The 25,170-nt window shown below is 46.9% G+C and overlaps 1 protein-coding gene across 1 annotated transcript in view; it reads left to right on the forward strand.

Moving 5' to 3' along the window:
• LAMC1 (laminin subunit gamma 1) overlaps nt 1–25,170 on the forward strand; it is a 343,593-nt gene that overhangs the window by 188,496 nt on the left and 129,927 nt on the right. Inside the window, exons 7-8 of the mRNA XM_086955666.1 lie at nt 6,358–6,456; nt 17,180–17,316. Coding sequence (XP_086811792.1) covers nt 6,358–6,456; nt 17,180–17,316 — 236 coding nt within the window. The remainder of the gene's footprint in view (nt 1–6,357; nt 6,457–17,179; nt 17,317–25,170) is intronic.

The following is a 25,170-nucleotide window of genomic DNA, read 5'->3' on the forward strand; positions in this document are numbered from 1 at the left end:
AGTGAGCAGGGAAGCAAACATAAGGTATGTACTGGTAAAAAATAATTTTCCAGCTACATAATTGCTTCACGGAAACCTAAGGTGTTTGGTATCAAACAACTTCTATTAATAATTTGATGAGTTTTTATAATACATGCACCTTTACAGGTACCCCCTGTTCCCTTGTAGTCCGCTAGTGTGCTGGCTGACTAGTCCTGCCCAGCCTACCGCCACAGACTAGTTTCTGACCACTAGGAAGTGAGGGCCCTGCTCTCAGAGGTAAAAACAAAAAGGAAAAAAAGCCTTCTCGGACAGGAGGTGTTTACACCTCCTCCACATGGGATGGCTAGCATATAGCAATGTCTGAACTGGGGTAGCAGAGTGGGCTTAAGAACGGTGATGGATTAAACCCAGATCTTTTGACTGGGTGTGAGTGTTTGATTGATTCAGATGCTCCGTCCATCACCACCCCCTTTTGTACCGCTTTTGGCCGCCATAAATGTGGCAGGGTATGCTCAGACGTGAGTCCCTTGCTCACTTTGCCACTGGATTCAAGCAAGCCGGGCTGAAGACGGCTGGAATGCCAGAAACCGGTCCTCGGTAGCTTGTTTCCGGTCCAGGGAAGACATGGCTTGGCAGTTCGGGCTGGATTGTTCCCATGAGGCACAGGGTCAGACTGATTTGCATATAGCCATGTCTGAACTGGGGTGGCAGAGTGGGCTAAAGAACGGTGATGGATTAAACCCAGATCTTTTGATTGGGTGTGAGTGTTTGATTGATTCAGATGCTCCGTCCATCACCACCCCATTTTGTACCGTAGTAAATTAGCATGTCACGGCAGGGGGCTTCATACAGCCCACTGCCTTTGATATGCGAGCCTTGCTTCTGTAGTAGGGGATCTCTGTGTATAGTCATAATCTAGTGAATAGTCCCGCCCATGTGCGTGGACCCCGGAGCAATCAAAAATAATCTCTTAAATGTCGAAAAAATGCAGAACTGCACAGACACTTAAGAGAGAATTTAAAGACAGATAATGCAGCCTATAAACAGGCTACACTGTCCAGTACTTCAACTAGAAATTCCACCAAAAATCCACAAACAGCAAAGTCTGTCCAGATTTCCCTTGCCTTAACAGCAAACCCCCTCTGGAATGATAAAGAGGAAGACATGGACAGACAAGCCCCATAGGCTGCCATTATGTTGCTCAAAATAGGATACTGTGCCTTTAAGAGAACTTTCCAGAACTTCACAGTATCCCAGAATGCACTGTAGGTCCCTTTTACTTTCAGTTCTTTTTTCCGGCTCCTGCAAGCAGGACCCTGGAGCATTGAGCTCTCCCTTTTTAAGGGTTTTTGGTGATTTTTCACAGCTTTTTTCAAAGTTAATTACTTTGTAGTACTTTGGTGCCTTTCCCCTTGGTTGTTGCACTCTGTTTTTTGTCGAATATGCCTGCATTATTCGATAAATGCCCGGAGTGCTCCAGGAAGAAGGGCTAATCCGATCCCCATGAGGTGTGTATCCTCTGCCTTCCATCTTCCCAGGTCCCAGAGGAGTGTGTGATCTGTCAAGGCTTCTCTGGCAGGACCCTGAAGGACAGAAAGATCATCAGACTTCAGGGCCTCTAAGAAAGAAGAATGAAGGCACAAGGTGGGTCTGTAGGGGCTTCATCTGCCCATGCCGAGGCCTCTGGGGTGCTCCCCAGGGGCAGGAAGACCAGCAAACGTCACCATTCTCCGTCTGGGTTGATTGCACCGACTACGACGTCGGGAGGGATGACTACGGTCTGTTCCCCGTCGGGGGCGAACGACGTCGACGCTCGGCGTCAAAGGATGTTACAAAACCATCGAAGTCCCCGGTGACTATTTCGTCGTCGGCGACGTCATCGTCTAGCGATGGACGTCGACAGGCCAGGCGTCGGCGCTCGGCGTCGAGGCGTCGGCGCTCGGCGTCGAGGCGTCGGCGCTCGCCGTCAAGGCGTCGGCGCCGTTGGCGAAGAGGAGTGGATCGTCGTCGAGGAGTGGATCGTCGTCGAGGAGTGGATCGTCGTCGAGGAGTGGATCGTCGTCGAGGAGTGGATCGTCGTCGAGGAGTGGATCGTCGTCGAGGAGTGGATCGTCGTCGAGGAGTGGATTGTCGTCGAGGAGTGGATTGTCGTCGAGGAGTGGATTGTCGTCGAGGAGTGGATTGTCGTCGAGGAGTGGATTGTCGTCGAGGAGTGGATTGTCGTCGGAGTGTATCGTCGTCGAGGAGTGTATCGTCGTCGAGGAGTGTATCGTCGTCGAGGAGTGTATCGTCGTCGAGGAGTGTATCGTCGTCGAGGAGTGTATCGTCGTCGAGGAGTGTATCGTCGTCGAGGAGTGTATCGTCGTCGGAGTGGATCGTCGTCGAGGAGTGGATCGTCGAGGAGTGGATCGTCGAGGAGTGGATCGTCGTCGAGGCGCAGGTCGCCGTCGAGGCGCAGAAGATCGCCGTTGAGGCGCAGAAGGTCGCCGTCGAGGCGGATGAGGTCGCCGTCGAGGCGAAGGCGTTCGACGACGAGGAAACGCTCGAGGTCACGGGGCCGCTTGCCGTCTGGTCGCCGTTCTTCGACGTCGAAGAGAAGTGGAAGGAGACCTGACGCCATGGGAAGTTCGCCAACGTCCCAGGCTGGTAAAGAAGGCGGTTCACCGGGCTCGGTGTATTCCGAGGTATATACCCCGTTGGGGAAGTTGACTCCACCTCCTCCATTGCCGATGGGTCCCCCTCCGAGGAATCCTACTCCTCCTCCGTTACCTCCACCTCAACCTGGACCTCGGTTGCCAGAGAAGCCGCCTCCGATTCCCCCGAGGTCGACTTCATTGCCTAATCTTCCGACACCTCCCAAAGGGACACCTAAGCCGAAGGCCCCGGCCAAGCCCAAGTCACCTGCTCCGGTGGAACCGGTTGATCGCCCTAGGCCGTGGAGGTCACGATCACGCTCCGGATGGAGAGGAAGATCGAGGAGTCGACGCAGATCCTCCACCAGATCTAGGAGAAGGGGAACCAAGTCCTGCACGGACTCCTCCAGGACCCGCTCCTACTCCCCAACTTTGTCGGGCTCCCCAGGGACCAGAGCGTCTCCAGTGGACGACATCAGTACATTCCAGGAGGTTCTCCTGAGGGGGGCTCCAACACTGGGTAGGTTGGACACTCCTCTAGAGTGGGCAACCAGAAGTGAACATGAAAGAAAGGATTGAGTGTGGTAGAATTAGGAACACGGGGGTGGGGTGATGCCCACTCCTCACAGGAAGTGGTCATCTCGGGGGTGTAGTGATCCCAATGGTAAGTAGCCCATTGGCTACTACCCTTCATTACCCTTAACACCCCTAAATTGAGTATTTCTGTGGCCCCTGACACCAGGAAATAAGATTATACTCCTGGAAACCGAGGAAGAAAGGAGGACTACCAAAGAGATTGAAGGCTTGCACCACCAAAGATTGTTGCAAAACCCTGTCAGGCTGCTTGCACTTTGACCATCACTAGGACTAAGCCAAGAGCTTGATATCTTTCGCAAAACCCCTGCAGAACGGCCCAGCACCTCAACAAGAAGTAAAGATCTTACTTAGAGAAGAGGAGCTGCTCCCTACCTAGTTGCTGGCCATTGGGGCCACTGAAGGAGCAATGCGACAAGAGAAGGTGTTGGTGCTCCAGGAGGTCAGATCAATTTTCTTGACACGTTTGGAGATGCCAGGACCCCAGGAGCTGCCCTGCATCCATGCCCTGGGTACCAGAGCATTTGCAGCAACCAAGGCTTGTTGTGGTCCAATCCGGACTCCGACAGCACAAGGATCGATCTACCTTCAATGGATATCAGCATCAGGCCATCACTGAGAGTATCCCTGCTTCCCGATTTCCCCTCTTCACCAGGTCACCATAAACAGTGAGTCTCTGACTGCCACACCTCACAACCCGTCACAAGCCACAACCCGACGCCTCAAAGCACCCCTACACCCGAGCCTGAGTCTGAGGAATCGGGTGGTGCCAATGGGGTCCGAGACCCTCAAAAGCCGAACCCACTCTTGGGTTTGGCCAGACTTATCTCCTAGTCACCACCTGTGGCCCCCCTTTGCAGTGAACCGAGAACTGCGATCATCTTCAGCAGCACAACCCGCCAAACAAAACCTCACTGCACACAAGTCCCCCTGCCAGAGTTAAGAGTGGGCCAATGGTGGGTGTCCCTGCATGGCCAAGACCCTTAAATCTTGATCCTCCCTTTGGTTTCAGCTGGACTGGCCACCCGGTCACTGCTTGCAGCTACTTTCTAACAGGACCGGCCCCCATTGACTTAAATGGGCTACCTGATGCCAGTAAGCACCTCTGCACCCAGAACCCCAAAAGCCGACTGACGTGACCTGTTGGTGCTGCCTTGGACCTTGCCCCATACTTACCTTAAGTCCAGAAGAACAGTCCAGTAAGTCGTTGACAAGTGATTGTAAGCAGTATGTTTCTCCCCCACTTTTTTCATGGTTCTGTTGCTGTTTCAAATGTAGTGCACAGGTTTCCTGCCAATCAGGTCCCCTCTAAACAAAACCCCAATTGGTACTTCTACCCCCTATAAGTTCCTAGTAAATGGTACTCTGAGTACTTCGAGCCTGAGAGCTGAAGTGCATCCCCTGGGTCCCCCTCAATGGGACCATGCCAAAACGACAGTCAACACAGCACCCTGACTGTGTGCCTTGCCCGCTAACACTGTCTGAGGGCATAGCTAAGTCACCCCTCTACCAGGCTTCACAGCACTAAGGCATGGTGCACTATCCCACAAGTGAGGGCTTCTTTGCATGAGCAGATATGTCTCTACAACATTAAAGTCCATTTCCTTATATTGTAAGTGCCAGTGAAGCCATAGAGAGTGCATGGGCTGGAAACTCAACAACTGGAATTCCACAGCATCATGATGGCTTTGAACCCAGGAATGTTTGGTACCAAACTACTCCTCTCAATAAACCCATTCAGATGACAATGTGGTATTTATTGTACAGTATACCCATCGGGCAACTCAGAGGTGCCCCCTGAAAACCTACCAAACCTGATGTGGTCTCTGACCAGCTGTAGGTAGCCAGCCACCACCAGATATGTTTCTTGGCCCCTGAGTAGAGACCCCTGATCACTGGGACCAGAAACAATGCACATCCTGGGCAGAGGTGTCATGCCTCCTCCCCCAGGATAGGCCTGAGGAGGGAACCCCCAGCCTCTGCTACTAGCAGTAGATGCTTCCCCTAGTTTACACCCCCACCTTCGTCTGGAAAGCGGGAGAAAAAACGCAAAAGAATAGGCTGTGTGCCCACCTTTGCCAACCCCACCCCTAAGGTGAAGGAGGCGAGATAAAGCACAACTTACAGTCCCCGTCATCTTGAATATGGAGGGGAACCCCTCCAATCAGGGCTAGCTGTATGCCCCTCCCACAGGAGAGTGGCATAATAGTGGGTGTAGTCACCCCAGGTAAGGTGCCCATTGGCCTTACCTGCTACTCCCCTGCAACGCTTCCCAAATGTAGTATTTAGGTGGCTCCCCTAATCCTAGAAACTTGATCTGCGACGACCTACGAAGAAAGATGATGACCCTGCAGAGAAGACTGAAGACAACTGCCTTGTCCCCAGCCCTACCGGCCTGTCTCCAGCTTTGATGAACTTGCCACCTTTCTTGCAGCCACTGACCTCTGAAATCCCTGGGAGGACTGCTGCTTTAAACAAAGGCTTTAATTACCCATGGACAGCAGACCTGTCCCGAAGAAAACTGCAACAAAGAATCTGGATCCCTGCGGATCCGCCAGTCGTGCCTAATCTGCATCAGACGCCGGAGTGTATCCCAACTGACCAGTGAAGTCTCCAGAATGACCAGAACTCAGAATCCAGCATTGACCGACCTCTCCTGGCACCCACAACTGCACCTGCAGAGTGAATCTGAAGGGTCCTCCCGACGTCGAAATGCACCCCTGCACCGCAGCTCCCAGGCTTTGATGAGCTTAACCAGCAGTGCCCCTGCTACCTCCCCCCTCCCAACGCCCCGAAACCCTCGACTTACCTGTTCTTTCACTGGTGTTGGGCTGGTCCTAACGCCCAAATCTTGGCCCCTGCAACTGTTTCACTACCTAGAAGCAGTGTGGCTTTTTTTTTCATTGATTTGTCTGTGGCCATCAGTCAATTCTTGAACCTTGGTGCTTTTCGGGTGAACACGTGCTCTAGGAGTACTTAGGTTACAGGAATTGTGTGGACAAATTTGTTCTACAGCCTTCTTGAAATGTTAATACCTAGCAAAAAAGATTGTGTAATTGTGAGGAATTTTGTTTCAACTTATCTGCTTTCTAAATTGAACTTTCCTTGAGATTTGATTGCTAATTAACTATTGTCTCTTTTTTTGCAGGCCATGCTCCTGTAACCCAGCTGGCAGTACTGATGAGTGTAATGTTGATACTGGACGCTGTAACTGCAAAGATAACGTGGAGGGCTTCAGCTGCGAAAGGTGAGTCCGCTTACTGGGCACTTGGGTTTTTTAAATCTATTGATTTGTTTGATGGACGCAAACAGTCCTTGGCATCTGTATTTTGGTTCCTAATGCTATTATTTTTTGTAACCACAACAATAAAAAAGTGGCATCTTTGTGCTAGACTTTGAGATTAAATCCTTGTTATGCAGAGTTTAAGAAAAGTTAGCATGAATGATATTACACATATCCTATTATTATTATTAAATCCTATTATCCAGTATTTGGGTGTCTTTCATAGATTCACATGCCTGAATCATTCCCTGTCGTCGAGACGGGAGCCTCCGGTATATAAAAAAGTAATGTCCTAAGACATACATATAAAAGAATAGGCCTAAGGGTCTCGCCTTAGTGTCCTATCTAGGCCCTTATGTAGGAAGGACCAAACAGAGTAGGCCCAAGGGTCCCACCTTGGTAGCCTATCTGTGTCCTTTTGTAAAAAAGGACCAAAGTAAAGAGAAACAACCAATCAGCTGCCACCTCCCTCTAGAACCTTCCTGTCAGGAGCCTCAGTCTCAGATTTTCTACCGCACGTTGTGCTAGGGAGTCTCCACCTGAGTTCTCCTCAGGAAACTTACTTTTCATCTAAATTCGATATTTTCTCGACTTCTTTGCTATGGCTGATAGCAAAAAGAAAGGACTCTTTCGAGCCTGTGTTTCTTGTGGCAAAAAGAGGCTTCACGTGGAGGATGCACATGAGACCTGTTTATACTGTCTCAACCCTCACCACCAGGCCAAGGACTGCAGAATATGTCGTACTTTCTCCCATAAAACCCAGAAGGACCGGGAAGGACGTCTTCTGATATGGCTGAACAGACTTAAAAACAAGCCAGAAGGTGACTTGGTTTCTGAAGGTGAGAGCATGTCTGGCGCCTCGCAGTTTTCCTTGAAGAGGCCTAGGGTTTCCTCTCCTGGCCCCTCAGACACCCCTCCTAAGAAGGCCAGAAAGTCTTCAGAGGGCAGCCAACTGTGTCTGACAAGGACCTTCCTGTCCCCAGGAAGCAGTCGCTGATTACAATGACGACTACAACGTCGACGGCCTCCTCAGCGCTAAAAACCGTCTCTACGTCGACGACGACAGTGTCGACAACGACGGCCTCGTCGGCGTCTTCCTCGTCGACGAAAACGACACCTTCATCGTCGACGAGTAGACCACTTTCATCTACTGTTCCCTCGACGACTAGGACTACGTCGTCGACGACACGGCCAACGCCGAGGACATCGACGACGACACCGTCGACTAAAGCCACAACGTCGACGAAACCTCCATCGTCGACTAGGAGCTCGACGACGACTAAGCCGTCGACGGCGGAAAAGTTGCCGTTGGCGATGACACCGTCGACGAGGACATCAACGACAGACATACCGTCGACGAAGGGTAAAATTCCGTCGACGACGGAAAGCTCTTTGGTGGCAACATCGACACAGGCGTCGACGGCAACTGGTACCTGGAAGGAGTCTGAGCTGCTCTCACATGCTATGGATGCCCAGACGTCCCATGTCACAATCAGAATTACCAAAAAAACTATTATACCGGACATGACATCACCTAGTAAGGTGCAACAACTAACACCATCCTGCTTCTTACAAGACCAAGAACTGGATGAGGAATCGTTTACCCAGGCCACTAGCCCTTCGGAACTGGTGCTTAAGTGCCAGAGAACAGATGAGGAGCAAGATGTTGAGGAACCTGTGACCCAAGCTGTCCATACTCAGGTACACACACAAGTGACACCAATGGTGTGCCTGCCAGCATCCTTAGTTTCGGACTTGCGATTCCTCATCCAAGACTATAAAGAGCGGTTTCCAGTAAAAGCCACTCCTGTTGCTCCTCCGGCTCCGCAGGTACCTGCGCCTGTACCACGACATAAGCCCCCTCCGCTGGTACTTCCTAGAACTCAGGATCCAGCACAAGACACCATCTCGTCCGATGATGATGAGAGGGACCATGAAGAAGGGGAAGTCCGCGACGATGACACAGACCCGGACGCAGACCAGGACTACGTCACTCACTCTCCGGCCTCTCAAGAGCCACAGTCTTCGGAGTCTCCACCCGCAGACATTGGCGGCTTCCATAACCTCATGGAAAGGGCAGCCAAAAGGTTCCATATGTCCATGGAAACACAGGAGACTGAATGTTTCCTCTATGATTTCAAGGAACCTACGAAGAAAATCCCGATCATTGACTACCTACTGAAACAGGGCAAACAACTCATGCAGACGCCGGCGTCTCTGCAGGTAGTAGTGCCTAGACTTGACAAAAAATATAAAGCTACATCATCGGCACCAGCATGCCTCACGGGTCACCCCAAGGCAGACTCCGTGGTTACTCAGGCAGCGCAGAAGAATTCGCGAAACCCAGCATCCCCCTTATCAACACCACCCGATAAAGAAGGCAGGAAGCTGGATGCCATCGGAAAACGCTTTTCCACCACGTCTGCGACGACGGTGAAGATCGCCAACTCTATCGCACTTCTGGGCCGCTACAACCGTCAACTCTGGGCGGACATCGCGTCCTACCTCGCTGACCTTCCAGAGGATTTGAAAGAGGAGGCACACTCGCTACTCCTCGAGGGCCAAACATCGGCTTCGGAATTGATCGACTGTGCCATCGACGTAGCCATGACTGGCTTCAGACAGCTGGCGGGCGCCGCTGTTCTAAGACGTCAAGGTTGGCTTAAGGCCACCTCCTTCCGACAGGAGGTCCAAACTAAAATAATTGATATGCCGTATGATGGCGGACATCTTTTCGGCGAAAAGATCGACGAAGCCCTCACCACAATCAAAAAGGACACCGATACAGCCAGAGCTCTGGGAACTCTACAATCTAGAAATCAGTCCTTTCGTGGCAACAGAGGGAGAGGACAATCTTCGTACAGAGGTTCCTACCAAAATAGGTCCTCCTATTCGTACTCACAGGGCAAGACGCAGTTCCAACAGCGTCAAAACCAGTCGGGACTTCAAACTTCCTACAACAAATCGTCCTACAGAGGAAAAGGTCAGAAGAGACCCGCAGGCAATCGCCAATGACTCTTTCAATTGGCCAGCCCCTCCACCATCACATTCTTTACGACTTGGAGGAAAACTCTCTTTTTTCCTACAGAATTGGCGACAAATAACAACGGACCGGTGGGTTTTACAACTTCTCCAATTCGGCCACTCACTGGAATTCCTCTCAAATCCCCCACCGACACCACCTGCCAAGCGCCCTCACAGACATATACGGCTGCTTCTTCAGGAAATAACTTCCATGCTTCAAAAGGGCGCAATAGAAAAAGTTCCATACGCCCAAAAGGGGGAAGGATTCTATTCCCACTTCTTCCTAATGCAAGAAATGGAGACCGATCCTCGACCTGAGGGCGCTCAATGTGTTCCTAAAGAAGCAGTCGTTCCGTATGGTCACACTGCAAGAGATCCTGGGACTCCTGGGAAAAGGCGACTACATGACATCACTAGATCTTCAGGACGCCTACTATCACATCCCTATCCTCAAAGGACACAGGAAGTACCTCAGATTCGCAGTGGCAGGAGTCCACTACCAATTCCGTGTTCTCCCGTTCGGCCTAAAATCTGCCCCACGGATATTTACAAAATGCCTCTCTCCTGTCGCAGCCTTTCTTCGTCAACAGGGACACCAGGTTTTCCCATACCTGGATGACTGGCTGGTAAAGGCTCCGTCGACAACAGCCGCAGCCGCGTCTTCCAGCGCCTGTCTGCATCTTTTCCGCCAACTAGGCCTGACCCTCAACAAAGAGAAGTCATCACTGAAGCCAAGCACAGTCATCACTTGTCTTGGAGCGACCCTGGACACGGAATGCGCAAGAGCCTTCCCATCACAAGAGAGAAAATCGAAACTTATCTCCTTAGCCACGTTAGTGGCATCCAAAAAGACTCGTGACTGTCCGTATCTTCAAGTCGCTCCTCGGCATGATGTCGTCATGCATTCTGCTCATCCCACACTGCCGTCTAAAAATGCGCCCCCTTCAGGAAGAACTGACAAGGCAGTGGACACAAGCTGCGGGATCCTTCGAAGACCGCATACGAGTCACTCAATCTATAGTCAACCACTTGCAATGGTGGAGGTCGACCACACACCTGTCGCAGGGACTGCCGTTCCTGCTTCCGGCGCAACCACACGTAGTCACCACGGACGCATCCTTAGAGGGCTGGGGTGCGGTCCTGCAAGAACTACAGATCAACGGCAAATGGACGCCCCAGGAATCCAAACTCCATATCAACATTCTGGAGCTAAGGGCAGTCTTTCTGGCGCTCCAATCGTTCCTCCCACGCATCCGAAACTCCCCAGTGCTCGTCAGGACAGACAACACCACGACGATGCACTACCTGAACAAACAGGGAGGGACACGTTCTCTCTCTCTCTCGAGAATCTCAGAGAGTCTGGAACTGGCTCCTCCAGCATGGCATAACACTCAAAGCCGAATACGTTCCGGGCAAAGACAATGTCCTAGCGGACGCCCTGAGCAGAGAACAGTCTCTATCCCACGAATGGGAGCTGGATGCAGGAGCGATAAACTACATCTTTGCGGAGTGGGGAACACCACAGATAGACCTCTTTGCCACCAGGGAGAACGCCAAATGCCCAAGCTTCGCAAGCAGGCTTCCCCAACCAGGAACACTAGGGAATGCATTTTCCATAGCTTGGCGAAACGTGTTTGCTTACGCCTTTCCGCCACTCCCACTGATACACAGGGTAATCAGGAAGATGAAATCGGAGCCCTGCACCCTGATTCTCATCGCCCCATCCTGGCCGAGGCAGCATTGGTACACGGAACTTCATCGCCTGTCTATCCAACCACCTCTTCGCCTACACAGTCATCCGACCCTGCTCACAATGTCCCAAGGACAGGTTCTCCACCCGAACCTGGGCCCTCTGAAGTTATCAGCCTGGCTCCTGAATACCGCGAATTCAGCCACCTGAACATTCCGCAGGAGTGGGAGTGTAGAGATGTCCTAGCTAAAGCTAGAGCTGACAGCACTAAAAAGACCTATTCTCTCAAATGGAAACGCTTCTGTGTCTGGTGTGCGAAAGAAGTGCTACACCCTTTCCATGTCACCCCACAGCAACTGCTGCCATATCTGCTACACCTGGCGCAGTCAGGACTTGCCCATGCGTCCATCAAGGTTCACCTGGCAGCAATATCTAGGTTCACAAGAACTTCTAAGGGTCCTTCCCTGTGGGCGGACAGGCTCATCAAACAATTCCTGAAGGGCCTATTCAGGTCCTTTCCAAGGCCAAAACCTATCCCTCCGTCATGGCAACTCAACGTGGTCCTTCACCAACTGATGAAGCATCCCTTCGAGCCTATCCACAAAACGGATATCAAATTCCTGTCGTGGAAGACGGCCCTCCTCCTGGCCTTAACCTCAGCCAGAAGGGTCGGTGAATTGCAAGCCCTCTCCATCCAAGACCCTTTCTTACAATTCAAAGAGGACAGAGTCATCCTACGTACTAACCCACGATTCATACCCAAAGTCCCATCGGACTTCCATCTTAATGAGCCAGTGGTTCTCAAGTCGTTCTTTCCAAACCCATCTACTTTGGCTGAAAGAACGCTGCACTCTTTAGATATTCAGAGATGCCTCAAATTCTACATTGACAGAACAAGACCATTCAGGAAATCACCCCAACTCTTTGTCGCATTCAGCAGACCAAGGAAGGGCATGCCCTTGACAAAACAAAGTATATCAAGGTGGATCTCTTCAGCGATAACTTTCTGCCATGACAAGGCTGGGCGGCCTTTGGACTCGCGGGCCAAAGCCCATTCCACGAGAGCCATGTCCACATCTGCGGCACTGTTTGCTGGAGTGCCACTCCTGGACATCTGTAGAGCGGCGACCTGGAAGTCCCCGCATACTTTCACCAGGCACTACTGGTTGGATGCTGAGCTAAGGAAAGACGCAGCAGTGGGCAGAGCAGTGCTTCGCCATCTATTCCAGTGAGGTGAGCCTTCTTGCTTCCCACCATCCTTGACTGGTAGGCACATCTCTTTATTACTAGATACTACATGACGTTGTATGTTGTTGGTTTACAGTCGCAAATGTTTCCTATCTGCAGACTTATGTATGCTGTACCAACACAGAATGTGCATATTGTATTGCTTGCTACTCTGATTCAGGCATGTGAATCTATGAAAGACACCCAAATACTGGATAAGAAATGCGTTACTTACCTGTAACTGCAGTTATCCAGTATTGGTGTCTTTCATAGATTCACATGCACCCTCCCGCCTCCCCTGGAAGGACTCACCTCTCTCTAACAAGTTTACACCTAACTAGCTTGGTGCGTACGAAAATCTGAGAGACTGAGGCTCTTGACAGGAAGGTTCTAGAGGGAGGTGGCAGCTGATTGGTTGTTTCTCTTTACTTTGGTCCTTTTTTACAAAAGGACACAGATAGGCTACCAAGGTGGGACCCTTGGGCCTACTCTGTTTGGTCCTTCCTACATAAGGACCTAGATAGGACACTAAGGCGAGACCCTTAGGCCTAATCTTTTATATGTATGTCTTAGGACATTACTTTTTTATATACCGGAGGCTCCCGTCTCGACGACGGGGAATGATTCAGGCATGTGAATCTATGAAAGACACCAATACTGGATAACTGCAGTTACAGGTAAGTAACGCATTTCTTATCCTATTTTGTAGCACGAAAGACCTCCCTTGGCCAGCATATCGCACGGTTTTTTATTTAAAATATTTTAGCAGTGATCAGCCTTCTGTTACATTTTTATTCAAGATGCTAGCTGCTACAGCTCGATAAATGTAATTTAGATCGCAGATATTGCCAATTTAAATGCATTTTGCACAGTGTGCACTTAAGTTCTCGGAAACATACTTCCAACTTCTTTTAACTTTATTGAGAGTATTAGATCAGTATAGTATATCTGCTTTGCGTACCTGGCCTGTGGAGCGTTTGCCATTTTTTATTCTTTAATTTGTAAAAGACCAGCTGAACATTTTTTTGTCACCCGATTAGAGTGAATGTACCTCTTAGCTGATTTTTCTTCAGTTTTACAAGGAAGATTTTGTGGCCTCATAACCTTTCAGGTGTTCTTTATATGGCAGAAAAAATGGCTTCTAATAATATTTGTATTTTATTGGGCCCATCCATTCTGCCTTGTAATGCATAGTTTCAAATATTTCAAGAAACAAGCTATAAAAGTTAGTCTAGGAGAACTTCAGAACTGAAGATTTGTCGAATCTTTGAAGAGCGCAGCACATACATCCTTGGAACTAGACATCGTAAAGACAGAAGACCAACTAAAAAAGCAATAGGAGGAAACACTGACTGGCAGAGGCAGATCTTCAGAGCGTCAGTTGTTCATCGCAGATAGATAAGATGGTCATACCATTGTTTTGGACCCAGCTATTGAAGCTCTGCCTCCACAGCAGGTGCTCTTAACCCCTTCCATGCTGATGACAGAACGGTTCCGTCATCAGCATCGGTTGAGCTGTGCTTATGACGGAACCGTTCCGTCATGACTCCGCCCGCGCATGGCGGAGTCAGCACAGGCGGAAAATACGCCCAGCACGCAAGGGGTTAAATCAAGGGATTGAGAACCAGCAAGTCGAAATTAGTGTAACTTGTTGTAGTGTGCAGCTTTTACATAGCTGCCAACTTAAAAGGAGAAGCATCCTTTGAAGGGCGGTTCTGTCACACTAGGTAAGAGGGCTGTCCCATTGTTTAGACAGGCTGGCACGGAAAGTAAAGCTGGGAAAACTGTTGCCAAACCGTTTTCCACAGGGGGTAAACCCTGAGGTAGCCACACCCCAGTGATGGGATAGGGAGATCTGGACACCGAGAGAGGTGTCTTGCCATATTTGGGGTAGGCAGAATGTTGTATTCTGGGATAGCCAAATGCCACACTCTGCAGGAAGTAGTCACCATGTGGGAGGGAACCTGGTAACCCATTAGCTACCAACTGCATCCTACCTGGAGTGCAGTTTCCGATCATAAAAGGGGCGCCCTTGGCACCCAGCCCTCAGATCTCTATCTACTGAATGAAGGACCAAAGGAGGACTGCCCTGTTTCACAGAGGGACCAGCAAAGAGAGGCTGCACCGAAGAAGACTACACCTGGTGGCTAGCAAAGGAAGGGACTGTGCCTGTCGTGAATTTAAAAATATGGTTTAGAGCACATATATAGACCAACAGAGAAACAATCTTATTGATACAAAAATGAAACAGTCCTGTTTATTATTATTTTTTATAAATAGCAATGTCGTTTTGTCTTTATAAATTATTTCCAAAGAAGGTTACAACATGTTTAGAAAATGTAAATATAAAGAATTCCTTTTGGGCCACAATTTTGAATTGAACTTTGCTATATTAGTCACACAAAACGAAGTGCTGATTATGATACATGTACATACTGTATGATTATAATTTATTTTTGAAGCATTTGAGGGTGAGTGTACTTGTGGGTATGTGAGTATGAGTATGCCTGAGGACTGGAATGTATTTTATTAATATAGAAGAAGTAAAACTTTATTCAATTAATTAAAATATTAACAATAGAAAACACTTTGATGATAACATGTTGTAAAAGAGAAAGCGTAATACAGAAGTTAAAATGTTTGACAGTGCGTAAAACCAAGGGAGTATTGGATTTGATTTTTCATAGTTTTTCTGACGGCAAACTTATTCTGTAAATAAAAATGAGCCGTGGGGCGCAGGGTAACTTCGTTGCTAAAAAGGAGCCATTCTTTTGTAACACAGTAAAATAAACGGACAGGCACAAGTCCAGAGAAGTCCAACTGTCCAATCCGAAAATTGTTAACTTTTTTGGAAATAATCCTTTATAGAGGCATTGCTATTTATAAAAATAATAAACAGAGCTTATCCATTTTTGTTTCTATTGGATTGTTTCTCTGTTGGTCTATATATGTGCTCTCAACCTTGTTTTGTAAATAATTGCTCAAGACTTCTTTTGTAATTCATTGATACTATCCCTGCCTTGGGCAAGTTATCTTGTGCCTGCTGTGCCCAGGGAAGAAGCGGTCTCCAGAGCCCAGCAAAGTTAAACTCCAGGGGCCTTACGACTGGCCTCCTGTTCGCAGCACAGGGATACAACAACTGAAGATGCCTGCTGGGGCAAGTCCTCTGAGGGAAAAGCAGTCTCCCATACTGATTCAGTTCAAGTTTTGGTTGCGTTATCACCTAAGAATGTGAAGGTCACGATCTCGGCAATGGCCTCTAGCTGGTTACAGACCCTCAAGCCCTGCTCAACCCCTCCCTTAGCACTGTTACCCTGGCTGCAAACCTCACCACCCTTTCCCCAACCTGAAATGACTAAGCCCTCACTCACCGTTGACCTCCGCTGCTTTGTGCAGTCAGGGAAAAACAGCTGATCGTGCTGGATCAGGCAATAGCCTACTCAGTCAACGGGCAGGTGCGGCGTCCAGGTGAGCAGGGCGAACCAAGGCTGCCCAAATTACCCAGGGCACGAGCATGGCTGAACTCATCCTTTCGGGCTTCGGCTATTCTGCGGGGGACCAGGTCCGGATATGAGACTGAAATTAATTTTCCAGCTTTCTCTCCTTGTTTTCTCCAAGTCCAAGGCTGGTCCAGGCAGAGGAGCTGGTAATTCAGTACCAGGTCAACTTCGGCTCAGCCCTGCTTCTGAGCTCTAGAAGCGGTCTGGAAGCAAAATGGTATGGTGACCTGTGGACTGTGTGGGCAACTGATTTCATCTCCCTTGGGACCAGTTTCAGAGCTGGTAAATTTTGCTCAGCTGCTTTCTCAGCCCTTGGTCTCTTCAAATCTTGTTTTGGCATTGGAAAAAACCATGATATAACGCGCTGAATTGTCTCAAAGACACTCCGCCTCCATAATGAGGACATTCTCTCTACTGTTGTGGGCCTAAAATGCTAAGGAGTGGTCTGAGAATGCTGTGCCTTAACTGACCAACTAGCATTGAAAATGCTCAACATTGGTACTGCCCACTATTCAAAAATGTTTCGGCATTCTGAGCCAATAGCCATTTTCGAAACAGCAAAGGTAATGTTAATTACAGGATTTTTTTTTAGGTCAAGTGATTCATTGCATTTCACCTCCGAACCAACAGTTGAGGTTTTTAATTATACATGGAGTACTCGCTAATAAAGAAATTATTTGAGTATACCTCTAGGTATATTTATACTTTTTCTTGCCAATTTATAAAACTCTCAGGGTATAACATAGTATCCCTCGGTTGAGTCCACTAGGGTGGTATTGTTCCTACCCCAGTGTGAGAGTTCATGAAATGATGAAGTATGCCCTGATACGTTAAGGGTGAGACGACCTCTCAAATCTTTTGTTCACCCCCTGCTCAAACAAGTCTGAAGAGCAATAGAACAGTTGTGACTCCATCATACTTCAATAGTTTAGTGTTTATTTATGGTGGGATATACTTTAGAATCCACCTCCATTGCTCTCCCTCGGAGATGGAGTATTCATATGTGCTAACCATTTATGCAGCCTGCATTCTGTATTTGTGTGACTTTGTGGTGATGTTTGAAGTCTTGTAGTCTTTCAAATTAGAATGCAGATGTATTTACCTCCCAAACTGCTACAGGTTGTTTTTCGGTAGCATGTACCAAAGTGTGAATCAAAATTGGGGTTGCCTAGGTGCAACGTATTTGCCACTTAAATTAGAAAATACTGGCCGATTTTGATTCTTATTTCTGTTTTTTCTTGCATAGGTGTAAACCAGGGTTCTTTAATCTGGATTCTGCAAATACCCGTGGCTGCACCCCCTGTTTTTGCTTTGGACACTCATCTGTGTGCACCAATGCTGAAGGCTACAGCGTTTACAGCATCTCCTCAACTTTTCAGATAGGTAAGCAGTTGTCCATTTAGTTATGTTCTCATCACAACCTCCAATTCATATGGATGCACACCGTACTGCACTTATTTTTTTCCTTATGAATTCCTATAACCCAGTCTTACTGTGAGGGGTAATTAACCGAAAAAAGGTTTGAAAGCCTCCATCACCTCAATCAGTTTTAAAAACAATATTATCCATGTGGAATTTTTTCATGCCCCCCCATCTGTCTGTCCTGTCGTAATATCTTTTCTCTAGCTTGATTTATTAATAATAACTATTTTAAAGTTTTACACCAGAGTGCCTTAGCTGTCTTTAGAGACTGTTCATGTGACCAATATTGGGCCACACCATTTACCAGATGGGTAAAAGTTGCCATTGACATTGTCATGCCTTTGGTGATGTGGCAAATTGCTTCCTTGCTGCACTTGCAGCTAGTTCTGTCAAGGGCTTCACATCCGAGGCGTTCAGTGCTGCTAACTGCACTCACATAGCCCTCTCCTGCCAAAGGTGGTTGCCCCTGGGTAACTCGGCAGAGCTTCCTCACAGTGCAGTGTAGATACCTTGGTTTTGTCAGTGCTCGTTTTGGCATACATTTTCAATAGCTTATAGTTTTGTGCACAATGCTTCCGTTTAGTGCTTGTATTTAGAAATTTCATAATGTAAAGATAAGGGGGCATGTTTCAAAATCCTGACTATGCCTTTGACTGAAACTCAATGCTCCATGTATTGAGCTCATCGGGTCACAGTTGAGTGTGTGAATATTTTTTATACGTTTGAAATATGTTCAAGTACGTAGGATCGCTTGCAAATCTGTTCAATAGTAAGCTGCAAAAACTTGAGTGCCGTAAGAATTCTGAGTAGCATAAAACTTGAAGATCCCTATTGTATGCATCCATTTTAAAGTCATTGGGGGATTTTAATTTGAGGTAAAGTTGGGTGTCATCGGCGTACATGTGAAAGTGTACATTGGATGCTTGTAGCAAGGTGGTGAGAGGTTCCATGACTAGGTTGAACAAAGTTGGGGATAGAGAGGATCCTTGGGGGACGCCTAGCGTTACAGGTATTGGTGAGGACATCAGGTTGTTGCTCTTGAATTTCTGCGACCTGTTGTGAAGAAAGGAAGTGAACCACTTGAGAACAGTTCCAGATAAACCCATTCTTGTGTTTAGTAGTTCTAGTAGATTATCATGTTTAACGGTGTCGAATGCTGAAGAGAGATCAAGAAGGATGAGGAGGCAGGTGTTGTTTTGGTCTAGAATTTGAAGTGCGTCGTCAATTATGTGAGTCATAGCAGTTTCTGTGCTGTGTCCTGCTCGGAAGCCTGACTGGTGAGGGTTGAGGAGATTAAATTGCTCAATGTGTTTAGTCAATTGTAGTTGTGCGCATTTTTCCAGCAGTTTTTGGCGAGAGTGGGGATATTGATGATGGGACGGTAATTGTTGAGATCAGAGGGGTCGGCTGTAGGTTTCTTTTGTAGAGGTGTGACTTGACCAACTTTGAGGGAGTCAGGTATGCTTCCTTGTTGGAGAGAGCTGTTGATAATTTTAGTCCAGAGAGGGAGAAGCAAAGGGGTAAAGTCTTTTACTGCGGAGGCAGGGAGGGGGTCAGTGAGGTGATTGGATGGTTTCAGGGTGCTGAGCAGTTTGCCAATTTCTTCTTCCAAGTATGTGCCGAAGGTTGACCATGTAGCATTGTTTTTTGGTTCAATGGGTGCTAGGCATTGGGGTTTGGAGTAGAGGCTTGCGTCAATGAGGAGATTGCTTTTTATTTTGTCAGTTTTTTGGATAAAGAAAGCAGCAAAGTCTTCACAGGAGGGTGCCTCACGCCCAGTGTTGAGTGGTTGGGGTTGCTCCTTGGATTGTGAATTGATTAGCTCAAACAGTTTTCTCGGGCGGTTTTTTGCTTGGTCGAGTTGGAGGCTGAAGAAGTCCGATTTTGAGCGTTTTATTTTCCTGAAGTAGGCGTTTCTCTTTGTCTTAAGATCTTTTAGGTGCATTGCAGAGGGAGCTGATCTCCAGGTACGCTCTGCCATTCGCATGTCTCGTCTATCCTCATTGAGACTCCCGTCGTACCATGGTTTGGAGATTTTAGTAGAGACTCTTTTGAGCTGCATAGGTGCAGCCTCATTAATTATAGAGGTCATAGCGTTGAGATAGTGGCCAGTCAGAGTTTGGACGTCCGTAGCGCCTGTCGGTGGGAGTAGGAGATTGCAACTGTTAGAGGGAAAAGAGCCTGGGTTGAGCTTTTTCGAGTCTTTTCCAGACTTTGGGCTTGGAGAGTTGAGCCGGGTTGACTTTGACTTTTTCATTGATAAAAAATGTGACAATATGATGATCTGACCAGTCACAGGGTTGGATGGACTCGAGTTAGATAGAGTCCTCTTTGGAGATGATCAGGTCGAGGGTAGAACCTTTCTCGTGGGTCGGGCTGTTGCATATTTGGGTATTGGGTATATTTGTGACCACATATAGTGAGCTCCATGTTGCTGCTCTGAATATGTAACTATGGTAGCAATTGCTTTTGCATGATAGATTTTCTGTAGGTGTATTTTGTTTTTTGCAGTTATATGCATTGTACTTTCCCACTAGTAATCCCCATATGGGGCTGTCCGAAGGCATCAAACATCTGCTTTATTTTTTGAAAAACCTTAGTCTAGTCTATACTGTCAATGACAGCACATTTAACATCTCCAGGAGGCAAATGCTCAATAAAACTTTTTTGGAAGCCAGTAGATTGATTTCAGTGAAACTGGGGGATGATTCTATGTGAAAAGCAAGGATATTGATAAGAAAATCCTGTCTAATAATTTGTATAAATGGTTCTTTTATGTGTAATTCACCTTTAGCAATCAGCGGATTACAATGAGCGCTTCTACTTCACCAAGTTCCATAGTGCGGCATTTATGCATCTGTTAAAACAATTGAGCCATGAAGCTTGTGAGTGTGAAGCCTGTCGAGATGTAAATCTGCTGATGCTGAAGCGGGTCCTGCTGTGCATTGCTGGAGAACTGGAGCTGGCTTCTGCTAACTAGCAGCTAATTCTAAAGGCCAAGCTAATGATCGTTTAGGTTTTAACATCCTCCTTCAAACCAAGGTGGATTGGAGTGTTGTCTTAATTGGCCACCTGTAAACATGGAGCATTGATAGTTTGGGTAGAGGAGGTTTGGAAAGGTGTAAAATGGCTACGCCCTAAAGAAAACCCCATTTTAATATTGATATGGATTTTAAGCAGGCAGGGACAAGAGCGTGTAACTAATTTAGGGGTGTGCATGTAATGCCATGATCCTAAAGGGGTAGAAACAGGAGCAAATGGTCGTTTGTGTGGAAATTGGTAAACCGATCTAGAAATACCACTGCCTCTTCAGTTTACATTCGTAAGGTCCATTAACAGGCAACAAATATAGCTTCAGCCCTCATTACGAGAAATGTGTCCCTATAATCTGATGATTTAGTTTCCAGTTGTGGTATCCAAGGAGCTTGATGTCCTGTTTTGGAACACAGCCTTTCTTGTCTGCCAGTCGTGCTAACTTTCAACCATTATTTGCCAGTGAGCCTAGTGGGTTGTATGACAATACCTTTGCCACGCATATATTCCACTACTATGCACGTCCTTACCATGAATGTCTTTACCACAAACATACATAGAAATACATTATATGAACATTACCATGCATACTGTTATACGCAGACTTTTATAACTCAAACCTTTACCCCGGAAAGTTTTTTAAAATTTAAAATAGCTAATAAATGTGGATAACAAATAAAATATTTACATAGATCATATTAAAATTGGATTTTTTTTTAACATTTGCATGAAAAAAATTGCACATTTATCTTCAGGCAGCAGAACACAACAGAATAAATCATAAAACAATGCCCATCCAGGGCATGATCCCCGAATAATTACTATGAGATTTACGTTACACAACATGAGGCATTGCAATTTTGAATCATGGAATGAAATAATTATGTTCCTTAGATAACTCCTGTATATTTAAATACACTTTTTTTATAATCTTATCCAGTATAGAGCGTAATTGTGTTTAGATGTGAAGTGTTATGGTGATTGGCGTCATGCAATGTTTTATATTCAATGAAACGACATATAGAATACCGAACTGTAACAGAAGGAAATGCGCTCCATATGCTGTTCCAATAAGGCGCCTGCCCATACAGTTCTTTATCGTGTTTCAATGAGGTATCTCAGCTCACGAAAATTGACTGTTATGGATGAAAGTAAGTTTCATTATAGATGTATCACCGGGACCCATGAGATCATAATGGATAGCCATAACAAGCTCAGTTGTATTTACATCGTGCTTTCAGCTATTATGACACTTCACATTAAGCTGTAGAGTGTTTTGTGCACTGGGAGTGCCACAGAATGACTTGCACCAGACATCATGGTGAATCATACATAGTATTTATTTTGATGCAGTGATGAATTAAATTGTCATAATCTGGCGGCTGTGGATGACGTGATTTTGTTAAGTTAAGAATCAATTTTCTCCATTTATTTTTGCAGTATGGCAGTTAAACAATAAAATGTTTTTAAAATGTGGTTCATGACGTGTGCACACTAACATTGATAAAGGTGCTTGCCGAAACGTGTCCGTCAGTCTACTCGTGATGATTAAACAAGAGTTCTTTTGAGAGAAGCAATTGTGAAATAAATATGTATAATTAACATTGTCATTAAAAAAATAAAAAATAACACTTAACAAAACCTGCATATACTTGCCAAGGTTCTTGCCAATTTGGGGTAAACGAATCTGCGTGGTAATAGCATTTCGTGTTAAAGTCTGTGTGGTTAGGATGTTTCCCAAGTAGTGTTGGCTGACAAGGTTGTAATCTACACGGTTGTGCTCGTTGTAGGGTTATCTGACAGGGGGTATGGAATTGTTAGAAAAATGTAGTCTATGGGACAAAAAACGTTCGACACCTATAAGCCCTCACCTACTCTGTAAATCCATTTACTTGTCTGGCGTAAATACATTCACAGGATTTATATTTTGTTTTATTAATGTGATCGTAAAATAAACCTTTTTTTATATAACTGGGAACATGTGACTGATGTTTGGAGTTTGAGGCGGTGTTGATTCTGGTGATTTGCATTTTAGAGAACATGTTCCAATCTGTTTAAACTATCTCTCCAAGTGTCCACCGATATAGAATCGTTACCATCTTTTAAAGTTTCTGTTCTTTGGCCTGTAGTCTCTTCTATCGTTGTTTTCACCTTGTTTGCCGATATCTATTTTTTAAATTATTTTTTAAATTATTTTTTATTTTCCAATTTTTCTGCCAGTGCAGTGCTTGTCTCGTGTGTCCCTTTCGTGCTCGGTGTGCTACAAGCCAGGGGCGGTGGGTGACATTTGAAAGTGGTGGGGTGCAAAATGATTTGCATCCAACATAGCGAGCGAGCGAGGCAGAACTCCAAAAGGTGGGTTTGGGGGGGTAACCCCCCCCCCCCCAAGAAAATTTTGGAAAAAAAGAAGAAAAATCGTGCATTTTCAAGCAAATTTGAGAAAGCAGGAAGGTTAATAAAGCAATTGTGAAAGTGCAGTTATTACATTAATAGATGGCATAACATAGGTAGCTGCTTATTCAGTATAACCACAGAGCTTCATACATTCCGTCCTATTATGCTCAGGTGCTGAATTCAGACTATAAGACTTTCATGGAAATCTCAGCTTTTGTGCTGCCCGTTGAGATCTCATTCTAAACACACACACATTTTATAATATACACACACACACACTCCCCATGGTGTTGTTGTAGACAACTGTTTCATGCGGACTTAAAAGCTAGATGCAGCAGTAGAGCACAGCAACTTTACCATCTATACTTGCCGGAACTTTGCACGTTTCTCAGATGTTATAACAAACCAGGAATACAAATTCAGCCTAACCCACAAACCACAAGGCTTCTCCAGGGTGTGCCTAGACCCCATGTTAAAAAAATCCATAGCAAAGAGGTCTTAAAAAGACCAGCTTGGTGCTCTTTGGAAAGTACGAAAGGTCATGTGTGCATTGTCACATGTCCAGCTCTCAAAACATAAATATGTATTATCGGGCCCACGCTCTGCCACTGTAGGTGCCTGGTATGCAAAGTGTGCACTGCACAGAGGACCTCCTCCAAACGCAACGGAAGGGTATGTCCAGTGATGATTGGTACACAGCTGTCATTGTGTTAATCTAAAGCTGCATGCCCACCTGCTGTTTAAGACGTCATAAGATTATGAAAGTAGAAATGATCATGTCAGACTAGGGCCGCACCATCACAGTGGAAGGACAACATGTCACACATTCCACACATCCAAATTTGAAGACCGCACTTCCACAGTCCAAAGCTGTCTGTGATGCTCAAAACAAGTCTTCTGGAAAGAACTGAAAACTCACAATTTCAGGGCGTGCCAAAAAACGATCAATCCACTTATATCCTCTATTTTCATGAACTGGGGTTGTACTGCTGTTTCCGGTCCTCTAGTAGCAGGCGAGATGTTCCATCGGCCATGTGGCTATGTCCGCGCTAAGCAAACATCATTTATCATTTATGTACGTTCCTTACAAAATACCGAATGTGTTCTTACACTAAGTTGTTAACAAATTAGGCATTCTTAACAAATATGCCAAGTAGCTTGTCAAAAGACTACAAAAGCACAGTTTCCTGAAAGGCGACAGGTAAAACGTTATAAAGCCGCTGCACCCTTCGCCCCCATCGGGCAGTGCTCTGCCCTGTGTATTTTTCACATGGCTCAGTAGTGCCTAGAGTGCACCCTCGTATGCAGCAGCGCCCAGTCAACCTCCGTGTAAAGAACAAGAATTCAACATGAGCTTCCCTCCCAAAAAATGAACAGTCTCAGACATAGTAGCCCCCCCTCCCGTTCAGAAGTACCTTGGTTGGTTCATACTTGTTGGCACATCAGTGGCTACGCTGGCACTTACTAATACAACAACATGCCTTTGAAGGGCAGGTGGGGCTGGGCAGAGACACTCTTGTTCAGCTCTGCCTGACATGGGTCCGGCTGACTCGAACTTTCACCTGCTCAAAATGTCTTTCAATCGGTCTATGCGAGAGTCGAGACATTTCCTAAATGTGTAACGCACGCACGTAACGTTACTTTTCAGGAAACCTATTCACAGCACGGCAGCAACATTTACACTAAAACAACACGTACCTTGCCCTCACACTGAAGAAAACCTCACACACACCTCTCAGTGCAGCAGAGTGGACAGAGGGGTGACTTTTTAACTGTCTGAGGCTTATACGGTCGGTAACTGGTAACACCCTCCTGCCGAGAGTCCCGACCCTACCTCTTAACATGCTCCCGCTCTCCACTCCCTGCCATACTTCTTCCGTGTTATGCTTCCTTCTGCCAGCCCCCCCATTAATAGCCTCTTGCCCGCCTCCCTCCATAAAATGATGTTTCCCGCCTCATTCTCCTTCACTCTAACCCCCCCCTCCCTCCAGCTTCCTGCCAAGCTCCAGCCCCCCATACCCCACCAGGATCATGATTCCTCCCGCCAGCCCCCACCCGCTTTACTTCATCCATTCCCGATCCTGCCTCGTCGTCTTGTATCTTCTTTACCAAATTTGATCATTTCTTTTTTACCAACATAGGTCAGGATAATGTTCCACCCTCCTTCACGTCCTCCCTCTGTTCATTCCCCCTCACCTCTGCCGTGTCTCCGCTCAGTCCTCTCTCTACCATACTTTACCCTTCATTCATTTCCATTCTTTCTGTCACCATTTCTCTCCCCATCGCCGCTCTCAGCCCTTCTTCCTCACACGCCCCCCTCCCTATCACGTTGTCACATTCCATAACTACTCGGCTCAGCTCCTCAAGACAAACAGCCTTGCCCTGGCC

The sequence above is a fragment of the Lissotriton vulgaris genome, chromosome 1_1 (genome assembly GCF_964263255.1).
Source record: "Lissotriton vulgaris chromosome 1_1, aLisVul1.2, whole genome shotgun sequence".
Taxonomy (NCBI): Eukaryota; Metazoa; Chordata; class Amphibia; order Caudata; family Salamandridae; genus Lissotriton; species Lissotriton vulgaris.